Source organism: Parasteatoda tepidariorum, chromosome 10, assembly GCF_043381705.1.
Source record: "Parasteatoda tepidariorum isolate YZ-2023 chromosome 10, CAS_Ptep_4.0, whole genome shotgun sequence".
Taxonomy (NCBI): Eukaryota; Metazoa; Arthropoda; class Arachnida; order Araneae; family Theridiidae; genus Parasteatoda; species Parasteatoda tepidariorum.
The window spans coordinates 56,313,045-56,325,429 of record NC_092213.1 but is presented as its reverse complement, the minus strand read 5'-3'; the positions used below and the strand labels follow the sequence as shown (position 1 = coordinate 56,325,429).

General features: G+C 29.3%; 1 protein-coding gene across 1 annotated transcript in view; it reads left to right on the top strand.

Moving 5' to 3' along the window:
• The window catches only part of LOC107457390 (very low-density lipoprotein receptor), a 151,402-nt gene that overhangs the window by 102,306 nt on the left and 36,711 nt on the right, over nt 1–12,385 (top strand). The window contains exon 3 of the mRNA XM_043044922.2: nt 5,723–5,777. Within this exon, the coding sequence (XP_042900856.1) occupies nt 5,723–5,777 (55 nt within the window). The remainder of the gene's footprint in view (nt 1–5,722; nt 5,778–12,385) is intronic.

Sequence of the window (12,385 nt, the reverse complement as noted above, 5' to 3'; positions counted from 1 at the left end):
TAAAAAGCTTTTATAGGAAGTATTTTCAGTAAGTAAACACTAGAGTAAAGATTAATTACGAAATGCTTTCACGGAGAAAAAAATTCTGGTAAATTACCGAAATGTATGGTAATGACATTTCTGGTAAAAGTAAAAGCTATAATTCTGGTAAACTAAAATTTAGGTGTTGAAATATGACTTTCAGGAACCTCTTAGAAGAAAAGTATCAATGCGCATGGAGAAAAAAAAAATTCTGACAAATCAAAACAAAATGTACGGTATTTAAACCACTATTTTTGTAATTTTTTCATTCATATGGTAGTGATTTACGGGATAGTTTGGTTTTCAAAACTATATAGTTCCTATTACCACACATTTACTAAAAAATATAAAACTTAAAAGTAAATTTTACCAAATAAACGGGTTTTATTCCATGCTCTAGGGCAGTAGTTATCAACTGGCTGCCCGCGGGCCACATCCGGCCCGCGAAGCCTTCTTTTGTGGCCCGCAAACTAAAATACATTAGTTGTTCTTTTTTTACGGACAAGTTTCTTAAAAATCCATATGGGCTTAAAGTACTTTTCTTCTTTTAAAAAAATCTAATTTCTTCGTTTCTGGGAAATTTAACACACCAACAGTGCAAAAAAAATGATTTCTAAGGTAAACATCTACTTTGTATTTTAATTTGTAATTCAATACTTTTGTTTTGCACAATTTGATAAAAATTTGGATGTAATATTTAATGTTCCTTCAAACATAAAAGAGTCCTATGTAAAATTTTGATAAAGTTGCGGCCCTCCATTTGACTGGTGTTTCTAATTGCGGCCCTCGGCCTCATATAAGTTGGAAACCCCTGCTGTAGAGTATAATGATAAAACTACTAAATTTTATGACATTTACTAAATTTTACCACACATTATAAAACGATATTTATTGTTATTTTTACCAAAGCATTTCGGTAAAAATTACTGAGCCGGTTATCAGGGCTAAGAATGCCGGTTTCCCTATAGCTATAAATTTTACCATATTCTGGTAGTTTTGACCATACTGTTTATCACAGTAAAGTATTTTAATATATCTATTTCAATATCTTGAAGAGTAAGTTAATTTGCTTGTCTGAATAATCGAATTAAAAATCAATTCACATAATTTTGAAAATTAACATGAAAGGGTTTTTATTAAAAGTATTTTTAGTAAATAAACATTTAACTCAAACCAATAAAATAAATGCTTGAACGCAAAAACTGAATTTTTTGACAATTTGAAAGTGTTGATTAATTTAATTATCGAAATAATCAAACGAAAAATAAGAATGATGAAAAACAATTAGCGGAATTTTTAAAATTAACAAGAAAGGTTTCTAGTAAAAGTATTCTTGGAAAATAAACACTTAACTCAAATAAATTAAACAAATCCCCAAACGTAAAAAATAGCGTAACAGTTTTAAAGAGTCGTTTAATTTAATTGTCTGAATATCTAAGCTCTTTCGCACAACCAAATAGGATTTAAATTCATGAATTTCGAATTTTTTCCAGGATAAAAACACTTAATCGCCTTTAAAAAGCAAAGAAAAAAAAATTCCTTCTGTTCATTTTTACAAAGCAGGGATACATAAATCAAAGAATGTATTTTGATAATCCTTACTGTAATAAAACAACTCATTAACAGGTGTTTGCCTACACCTATAAAAGATTGTTATGAGCTTTGAAAAAGATTAAAGCACCTCTTTTCGCTTACAGTCTCGTTAGTCGTACCATAACTCAATTATTTGTGGATAAAATATAAACTTAAGACTAAGAATGTTCTTTTATGGAGCATTTAAAATCCGGAATCTTTATTCGATTTTTTTTTATTTGTATTCCAGGAGTTCGAAGCTGTACAATAGAGTTCAATTGCCTTAATTGAAAATTTTATGACTTTCTCACCAAAAAGTAGTCGTAAAATTGAAAGAAAAATAAATTTCACACTGTTTTAGCATTTTCTGTTATCAAAAATCTGAGTTATTAATTTGTTTAAGAAAGTACTATTCAATAAATAAGTTCCCAAAAGATGTTCTAAAAAAATCGCTGCCATGGAGTCGGTATTTGAAATGTTGACCCCGGCTTCGAACTTTTATAAAATTCCAACTAATACTCTATAAAAATCTTCATCGAATCCTTGGAAAGTATAAATATAATTACTACTAACAAGGAAAATACTCAAAGTGTCACTAGTCAAGCGAGATTACTTTTTGTTAAAAAACGCTTTTTTAAATATATCATTCATAAAATTTATTTTGCATAATTCGAAGTAATTATTAAATTAAATATTAAAAAACTACAATTTTTACTTAGAATTCATCACCATTTTTATTTCCTTAAGACGAAAGCGTTGAAGGGTTATTTAAAATTAAGACCGTTCTTCTTAATCGAAAACTTAAATGTTCGCCTTTTAAAAGGTTAAATTTAGAAGTTTAAATTATAAAATTCAAATAAAAATTCTACTGTTTTAAATTAAGCATTCAAAAATTTCGACATATCTATATTTAACAAGTATTTTTTTTCATAATAACAATTTATTAGCTAAATTGGAACTCCAACGAAAAATCGTTTGAAATTAATTTTTCACATTTATTTTTAAACGTGATTTTTCCATCTGTATTATTTATCACGAAAATGGCGAAATGCTTGTCATTCAATAAATTGCATCCAATGAGGAATAGATAAAATGTTTTATACGCATATATATCAACAAAATAATTTAAATTTATATAAAAAGATATAGTTTGATTTGCGATTAACAATTCAGCAACATTTCTTGAAGGTAAATGTAATCTCAAGTTAAACTTTCAGTTTTTAAGTATGATTGGAAATTAAGGAGACTATGTAGATTTTCTTCTACAGTGAAACAAAAATTAAAATTTATTATCTCGCATTAATAGCATGTCAGCATAAAGCGCTCGATTTGTTTACCAAAATATGTAGCCAAGTCTAGCATTCCAGCAAGACTACGAAACTAAAGCCTTTTTTTAAATAATTCTATGACATACGTATATTGTATAAGATAGTCGCGCTCAGAAAAGTCTAGAGCCAGCGTCTAATATTTGAATTACCTACTGTACAATTTTGTCTTAACTCCTATTAACCTATGTTTTAACTTTGATGGTAACAATTCAAAAACAACACAATATCATGTTATTTATTACATGTTGTTTATCATGTTTCAATTAACTTTTTTTAATTTACTTAATATAATCGTTCTCATACGTGGTCCTGTAAAATAAGATTCTAATAAATCAGCGGCATTGTAGTTTACTTGATTTTACACTCTGATCTCAGTTTTTTTCTACTTCGATGCTAATAATCGAGGAAAACAATAATGTCATATTATTTATCATCGTTTTGTTTATTATCATGTTGTTTATCGTTTTCAATTAATTTTATTCATTTACGCAATATAATTAATTTCATACATTGTTTCCAGAAAAATCAAATAAATCAGCGGTTTGCAATTTACACGCTCAATTTCACTTCTTGGCAATAGTTTAAAAAATTATCTAAGCGGAGACGAGTTAAGTTATATCGAATCACGAAAGAAGAAAATAGCAAATCACTCAACTCATTAATTCTTATAATGAGTTCGATCGTATGTACGCAGACGACCATACGTAGGATGGACAAAATAATTTTTACGAGTGAGTTTTTATTTTTTATTTTTGTCGTCTGCAGCAGTTTGCTATTTTCAAACGATGTTTTCCCTGTTTGAAGTTTATGAGATCTTCTAACCATTTTTTATGGCCCGTGACATGTATTTAGAGCTCATTAGGAGAGGTACGGCCTCGTTTTTTATGCACCTAAATAATCTTGGTGGGCTGAAGGGTTAATATTCCAAACTCAGTGGCACATTCGAAAGGCTTTTATTTTAAACGCTTTTTTATGTCGGTTAAGTAGCTCGGATTGAAAGTTTTTGGGTACAAAAAGGAATGCGTTTAGTGGTCACGAAGTGATCAAAATATAGAAAATTTAGAGAGAAAAATACAAATGGTCGTTGTTTCAAAATCGTCTGAAAATTAGAGGTGGAGTTGAGTTGTTGTTTACTTCCTAGGAATTGATTGCTTCCTAAGAAAAAACTGTATAGTAATTATATCTGAATGAAAATTATTTTATTGTTATAAAATGTGTTTGGGTTTTGGTCAGAGATATAAAGGATACTAAATATTTACGATAATGACAATGTACCGATTTCGATCGGGGAGGTTATAAACATTCGTATACTAAATAAAGTTTTTATAATAAAACTAAATGAGTGCATATAACTTAACCCGAGTTTTTTTACAGGCCAGTAGAAAACATGGTTTAAAACTACAAATAAGTTGTATTGAAGAAATATCTTGTTTTAAAAACGAATATTGTAGTAATGGAATCAGTTTTAAAAATCTAATAATATTTGACAAGAGTTTTAGTTACTATTTCCGTTGTCCTTCACTCTGATAGTTAATTATATAAAAAAAAATAGATTGGTGAAAGATAATTTTATCATTTTAAATGGGTGGATGACAAAATAGTTACGATACCTGTCACCTAGGAAGCATTTAGTTTTGTGTATTAAAAAAAACTGAGAAAGAAAAACACTTGACTGAAATCAGATTTTAAAATTTTAGCTTTTTTTAATCATTTTTTGAAAACAATGAGTCGTACTGGTGTCTTTTTCAATGACAAGACATTGTACAAAATTGTAATTATTCCAATGACATTGTACAAAATTATCAAATTACAGAGAAATGTTTAGCAATTTTTTTTTTCTCACATATAAATAATTTAAAAACCTTGAATAAAAATTTCATTCCCTTCAAAAACATACTAATAGGAAATAACACTTGATGTTGACTATAGCCGTTATAAAGACATTGAATTACCTCTCTATTGCGCGTGGAAATGCGTTTTACCCTGATTTGTCCCTCTCGGCCACTGTGGGCTCTCTAGTTTTGCTTTTTCTCGGCGAACAGTTGCTTTTAAGTTTTGTTTATTACTTTTTCCATTTTTCGTTTGTAGTTTTACGCTTGTTTTCAAATCGTTTTTGTTTCCTCTCATTCACGTCTGGCTAATCTTGAAAAAGAGCGCCTATTTTTGAGAGCTTGAAAACGTCAATTGTTAATTCCGATTTGTATGTTTCGAAGCGAATAAAAGTTTCAATCAATTTATATATTTTTGCTTCTGTTTCTTGAGATTATTTATTTAATTCATAAAACTATTTTAAACGATGTTATCTTTATCTTAATAATAATAATAACTTTAAAATACATTAAAGATTAATTTTTGCATAAGCTTGTTGGTTATTATTATTTCTATTTAATTCTTCACTTTGCGAATTGATTACCTAAATAAAATGAATTAATGACTTAGAATCTTATCTTTTCAAAATTAAATTAATTTGAAAACCTCTACCATAAGACAGAATTGCATTTATAAATATCTAACTTTATTAATTCATATTCGATTCACGATGAAGAATAAAATTCTACCAATTGAAAAAATTTTGCATATTTTGTATCTCTATCTTATACGCAACATTTGATTTTTTTTAAAAAAATTACATGCTTTTTTGTAACGTTTTAAAATAACCATACATTTATGAAAAAAGTATTTTCACAGCCATAATTGTAAAACAACTGAAATTTCACTCCATTTTTTTATTTCTTAACTGTTGCTGATATTTTTAATGTTTTGCAACACTAATAATTCAAATATTTCTTTTTCTATTTTAGGTTATTTTCCTATCTGGGTTTGTTGAAGCTAGAAGTACTAAATTTCAAGAAAAATGTGAGTAATTTTCACGTTATATTTTCAGGCTAATAAATTTTCATTATCCTGATTTATTCAAATTTTGTTATTTGTTTTTTTTTTGTGCATACATAGTGTAGTTACTCTGAATGATGTTGAGAACAGCCAAGTAGTGGATGTACATATCACTCTGGAAAATGCAGTCATTAAATCAAAAGTTATTTAAGTGCTCTGTTTTTTATTTTTGAGTTGCGAATGCACATGGATTACCACTTGTTCTTTGAAAGTAACAAATTATGCTAACATTAAAAAAATACGAACACTAAGAAATACAAATACTAAGAAAATACGAACACTAAGAAAGTACACTAAGAAATCTATACTTTATAAAGAAAAAGAATTGATTTCTAAGAAATTTGAATTTTACAACCTTAATGCTAAAGTTCATAGCAAGAAAGAAGGCATTTTTTTACGCATAAGATTTTCTTTGAAAAATATGAACATTTTGAATTAAGTATTAAGTTGAACCATGTCTCTCTTCAAAATGGAAGATTTTATTGTTCAATCAAATTTAAACACGATACTATGATTCAATTTAGTAGCATATTTAAGATTGCACCAAATATTGACAATAACGGTTCTGCACTTTCCCTAACTTCTATAATAGTGCATATTTGGACCATTCTTATATCTCTTCTATATCCTTCATTTTCTATTGTGAATCATTCTTCCTTCCTTCGACATTCAGTAACTTTTTAGTATCTTCCTCACCTTCTATAGTAGTGCGTAATTGAGCCATTCCACTATCTTCTTCATTCCTTATCTTGGGTCATTCTATCTTCCTCCGACATTCAGTAACTTTTTAGTATCTTCCTTACTTTCTATAGTAGTGCATAATTTGGCCATTCTACTAGTGTGAATCATTTCTATTGTGAATTATTCCTCCTTCCTTCGACATTCAGTAACTTTTTAGTATCTTCCTTACCTTCTTTAGTAGTGCATAATTTGGCCATTCTACTATCTTCTTCATTCTTTATCTTGACTCATTCTATCTTCCTCCGACATTCAATAAATTATTTAGTACTCTCCAAAATTTTTGAAGTGATGCATAATTTGACCATTGTACTAATTTCTTTATTCTCCATCTTGGATCTTTATCTTCCTTCTACATTCAGTAAGTTCTTAGTATCTTCCTTACTTTCTATAGAAGTGCATAATTGGGCCATTCTACTATCTTTTTCATTCTTTATCTTGACTCATTCAATCTTCCTTGGACATTAAATAAGTAACTTAATAAGACTCTCCCAAATTTTTGAAGTGATGCATAATTTATCTATTCTACTATTTTTTTCATTCTCTACCTTGGGTTTCTATCTTCCTTCGACGTTCAGTAAATTTTTAGTATCTTCCTTACTTTCTATAGTAGTGCATAATCTAGCCATTCTACTATCTGATTCATTCTTTATCTTGGGTCATTCTATCTTCCTTCGACATTCCATAAAATATTTAGTACACTCCCAAATTTTTGAAGTGATGCATAATTTAACTTTCCTGCTATTTTCTTTCTTCTCTATCTTCCTTCGACATTCAGTAAATCTTCAATACCTTCCACACTTCCTGTGGTAATAGTAATGCACAGTTTGGATATCCTTTTATCTCCTTTATTCTTTATTTAGGGTCGATTGAGTCATTCTTTAACGTTAAATAACTTATTTAGTACATTCCGAAATTTCTAGAGTGATGAATAATTGGATATCTTTATTCGACATTCAGTAAGTAAATATGAAAATTTCTATAGTTATGCTCAATTGGATCATTCTACTATCTTCTTAATTGTCTAGCCTGGGTCATTATTTCTTCATTCGACATTCAGTAAATTATTTAGTGCCTTCCAAACTTTCTATATAGTATTTGAATAATATATATAATCATTCTACATAATCTTTCGATAGTAGTTCATAATTAGGCAGTGATCCTATTTACTTCCTTCTCGATCTTGAATCCTTCGACAATCAGTAATTTATTTAGTTCATTCTAAAAGTTTGATAGGGATGCATAATCAGATCATTCTTTTATCTCTTTCGTTCTTTATCTTAGGTCATTATATTTTTCTTCCGAAATTCAGTAATTTATTTAGTACAATCCGAAATTCTTCTATCTCCTTCATCCTCTGCCTTCGTTCATTCTATCCTCCTTCGACATTCAGTAACTTTTTAATACATTTATTGTAGCAACTATAAACCTCTAAAAAACAACAGCCTGCAGTTTTCATAATTGAAATTAGCTTATAAAATTAGAATAAAAATACCAGGCAAACTTAAAAAAGTAGTCTTATTATTTCTAAAATACATTTTCTTTCTTCTTAAATAAATAATTCAAAATAAATTTCATTTACAGTGCTTTTCTTACAAACATAATTAAATTCAAGGATGTAGGGAGTATGCGTTTTAACTTTTTAATTGCGAGCATCACTCAAATTTTATTTGTTATCACATTCGCCATCAAGAAAAGAAACAATTAGAAATATCTATGAAAAGAAGTTATAAAAATGCAGAATAATTAACATAAAAATATTAACTTCCTAGTAGAATAAAAAGAATTGCCTTTTTTTCCAGTAGCTAGTTATAAATCAATAAAATGAACGATGTTTTTTTTAGATCAAAATAGAATTTTTATGAGGCTGTTGGTCTTTATTTCTTGTCACCGAGTTCCGTTATAAAACTCCAAAATGGCGGAGCTCATTATTTTTAACGGCAATTGTTCCATTCTAAATCATGAATTCATTCAGAACATCAACGCGTCCCTAACTTGGAAAGTAGGAAGTACGGTTGTAGTTTTAAGGCAAATTATAAATGGGCTTCTGTATGAACCAGTTTTAATTGAAGGGACGGAGAAAAAAATTCTAACGCCTTACTATTCAGATGGAACAAGTGATAAAAATTATTGAAAGCAGATAATAAAAAATAAAAATAACTTACATCCTTGCTATGTAAAGTTAGTGCTGGCCGAAATAAGAATTTTAATATCGCGATGTATTGTCAAGAAATATCGATATTTTTGATATCTAGTGATAATTATCCAATTTTACTAATTTACATTATTTTTGAATTTCCTTTACTAAACTAACTATTAATGTTATAGATAACACTCGTGATTTTATAATCAGTGTTTATTATTTATAATCCTACATTCAATATTTATGACAGACATGGTATTCGAGATATATCAAGATAATATTTTTTTTAAATATCGATATTTAACGATATATCGCAGCATTTCCCAGTTTTTATGACAAGTATGTGTATAGGACGTTTATTTTTTTCTTTCAATCTCTTTTTCAAATTGTGATAGCAAATGATTGAAGCAAATTTAATGAGCATAAATTTAATTCTGTCTAATATGGTGAGAAATTTACCTTTCTGGACATTTTCATTACCAAAAAGTATTATTTCTGATATCTATAACACTCGTAATATTATCATAGTCAATGTTTATTGTTTATAATCGTACAGTCAATATTTATCTAAGACATGGTATTAAAGATATATCAAGATAATAATTTTTTTAACATTGATTTCTCAGGGCAAGTCGGAACATTTCCAGTTTTTTAAAACATTTACGTATTTGTATAGGAAGTTTATTTTTCTCTAACAAGTTCCTGAAGTTCTCTCTTTCTCTCAGATTTAAATGTTTAAATTAAGCATGCTTACAACCGGTGTTAAACATTTGTCTCAATTCTGAGTTTATTCGCCTCAATTCTGACTATCTACCTTCAACTCCGTAACCTTGTAGTTTTGAACCCAACCCAGAAGACAAGAGAACTACTGGATCAAGAATCGGGGAAAACTAGCCTTTGTGGAGGACTTTTTTATGGAAGTAATTTACGTTTATGTTACAGAGAGAGGAAAAACTCGAAAACCTCCCATGATTAGCCCAACTGCAAGAATATTCTTACCCATGACCGTCTACCTCTGAAGGTATTTTACGTCAGCACTGTGGTCGGTGAGAGCAGGAAGCATAATTCGACCTGCCACCGCTGTGATTTGAACCTAGAACACCTCATTGAGAAGCGAATGCTCTTAACCCTAAACCACCGAGGCTCTTCAAACGGCTAAATATGCAAAATATTAACATCAACAGATACATCACAAATATAAACATAACAAGCTTTCGACAACTCTCTTAAACAATTGGATTCTAGCAAGTGAAGTTTGACACACATGCGGGAAGTCACTCACAAGTCTGATTTGAAAATTGATTCAAAGGGATATTAAAACATTATCTTAATACATGTAACGTTAACACGCTATGATTGAACACAACCATGTGACTAGTTGCAAGTACCCGATTAGGTTTTATTATTAAACATATTTTCCTGATTGCGGGTATCCCATTTTGAAGTTTAAGAAACCAAATTAATCAAACCAAGTTGTTTTAAACATGACATTTTTTCTCACTTTTGATTAGCAAAAACTAAACGTTATATTTTCTTAATACTCTTATCGCGACAATGGCACACCCCTGCTCTAAGAGTTCCCTTGCAGTGTTAACATTTCAAAATTGAAACAAAACACTAATTCCTTAAAAACTTGCTTATGCTACTTTTAAAAAATAATATTCAATTGCACTCAATAACAATGCTCAGCATATTTTATTTTATGACCGTCGTTGAACAGTCGACCCAATTTGTAGGGTTTATGACTACTAATGTTCAACTCTATAGCCTTGTAATTTTGAACTCAATCCAGAAGACAAGGGAACTCCTGGATTAAGAATCGGGAGAAATTTACCTTCGTGGAGGACTTTTTTAAGGAACTGACCCGCATTTGCGCTGCATGGAGAGGATGACCACGAGAACCTCCCACGGTTAGCCTAACGGCATGGATACTCTAACCGATGATCCGTCTACCACTTAGGATATTCCACGTCAGCACTGTGGTTGGTGGAAGCCGGATGCAAAATTCGTATTGACCAGCCATCGCTGGGATTCGGACCCGGTTCACCTCATTGGAGGGCGAACGCTCTATCCCCTGTGCCACCACGGCTCAATACTCACTATATGTCTTATTTATGTTTTTAAACTTAAAATAGTAATAATAAAAAAAAAATTGCATCACAAAGGATTTAAAAATTGTGCTGCTGATGCCATCTCGTTGAAATATACCAAGGAGAAAATATTATGGACAGAAAAGCGTTAGAATGTTGATAAATAAGTTGCTGGACAAACAGCAATAATATAGAAAAATCTTATGGAACAACAATTATCTCTTCCTTAGTGCGCAGCGAATATTCCTGAAAGACAATTCATTTCATACCTCGCGATGAAAGAGTCAAACATTAAGAACAAATTGTGATAAAAAAATTCAATTATTTTTTGACTTAAATAACCTTAATACTATTTTAAAAACTTAGGTCAGGACTTGAAATCATTTTAACTTATTTATATTGCTTTTGTTTATTCAAAGCTTTCCGAAGTCCTTTTAATTTTCTAAATCGATTGGAATTTCGTTCAGGAACTAAAATATTTATTAACCACTTTGATGTCCTTCCGACATTAATTATTTTAAATTTTTATTACATTTATTTTATGCGTGCTTTAAGGCTTTGTCATGGAATAATAATCTCACTCAAATGCGGTATCACTTTTTCTTATTTATATTACGTAAGAATACTAAAGACAATTAAACTTCAAAACGTTTGATATTTTCCGCTAAAATTGTCTCATCTATTCTTTTTTATACTTTTAAATATATATCATTGTAATTCTTAATACAAGATTAATACAAGATCTACCACAACAGTTTGACTTGTTCTGCGTTTCCGTATCAAAAATTCCCGCGATAAGCCACATTTTTCATAGATTAAAGGTAATGACCTTTTCAACAATGTTTTTTTTTAAATGAAAAATGGCATAACACTGTCGAAAACAAATTCCGATTGTTCAAAGTTTTCTGATTTCATACGCAAATTTAAAAGCAATTCCATTAGTTTTGAAATCGATATGAATTTATATTAAAAACTAAAAAAAAGTGCAACTGTTTTGAAATCCATCAGATTCTAATAGCTATTGTATTTCGAATAGCTATTAAATTTTTTTGATATTCTCGTGCATAGGTTTCTAACCTTTTCATTTTTTTAAAATGTGTTCAATTGAATCAAACAGTTTATCAGAAGTTCAAATGAAACTGAACCCCTCCTCTGCCTGAAAGTAGAATGAAAATAATTTTAATTTCTTAAGAATATCACAGGACTCTTCGCCTTATTTGGATACTGTAGAAATTTTACGCAGATACCACGGAATTTTAAATATAGAGTAGACTAAGTTGAAATCCTCTTGCTTCTGAGCATGTTTTACAGGAAAATGCGTTTTTATTTCAACATGTCAACTGTAAATTTTTATAAACTTATTAACCGTAAAGGATTACTGTAAAGGTTTATGAATATAACCGTAAAGTATAAATATAACCGTAAAGTTGAAAATAACCGTAAAGTATAAATATAACCGTAAAGTTGAAAATAACCGTAAAGTTGAAAATAACCGTAAGTATAAATATAACCGTAAAGTTGCAAATAGCCGTAAGTATAAATATTACCGTAAAGTTGTAAATAACCGTAAAGGTTTATAAACTTATCTTTTTTACTCAATC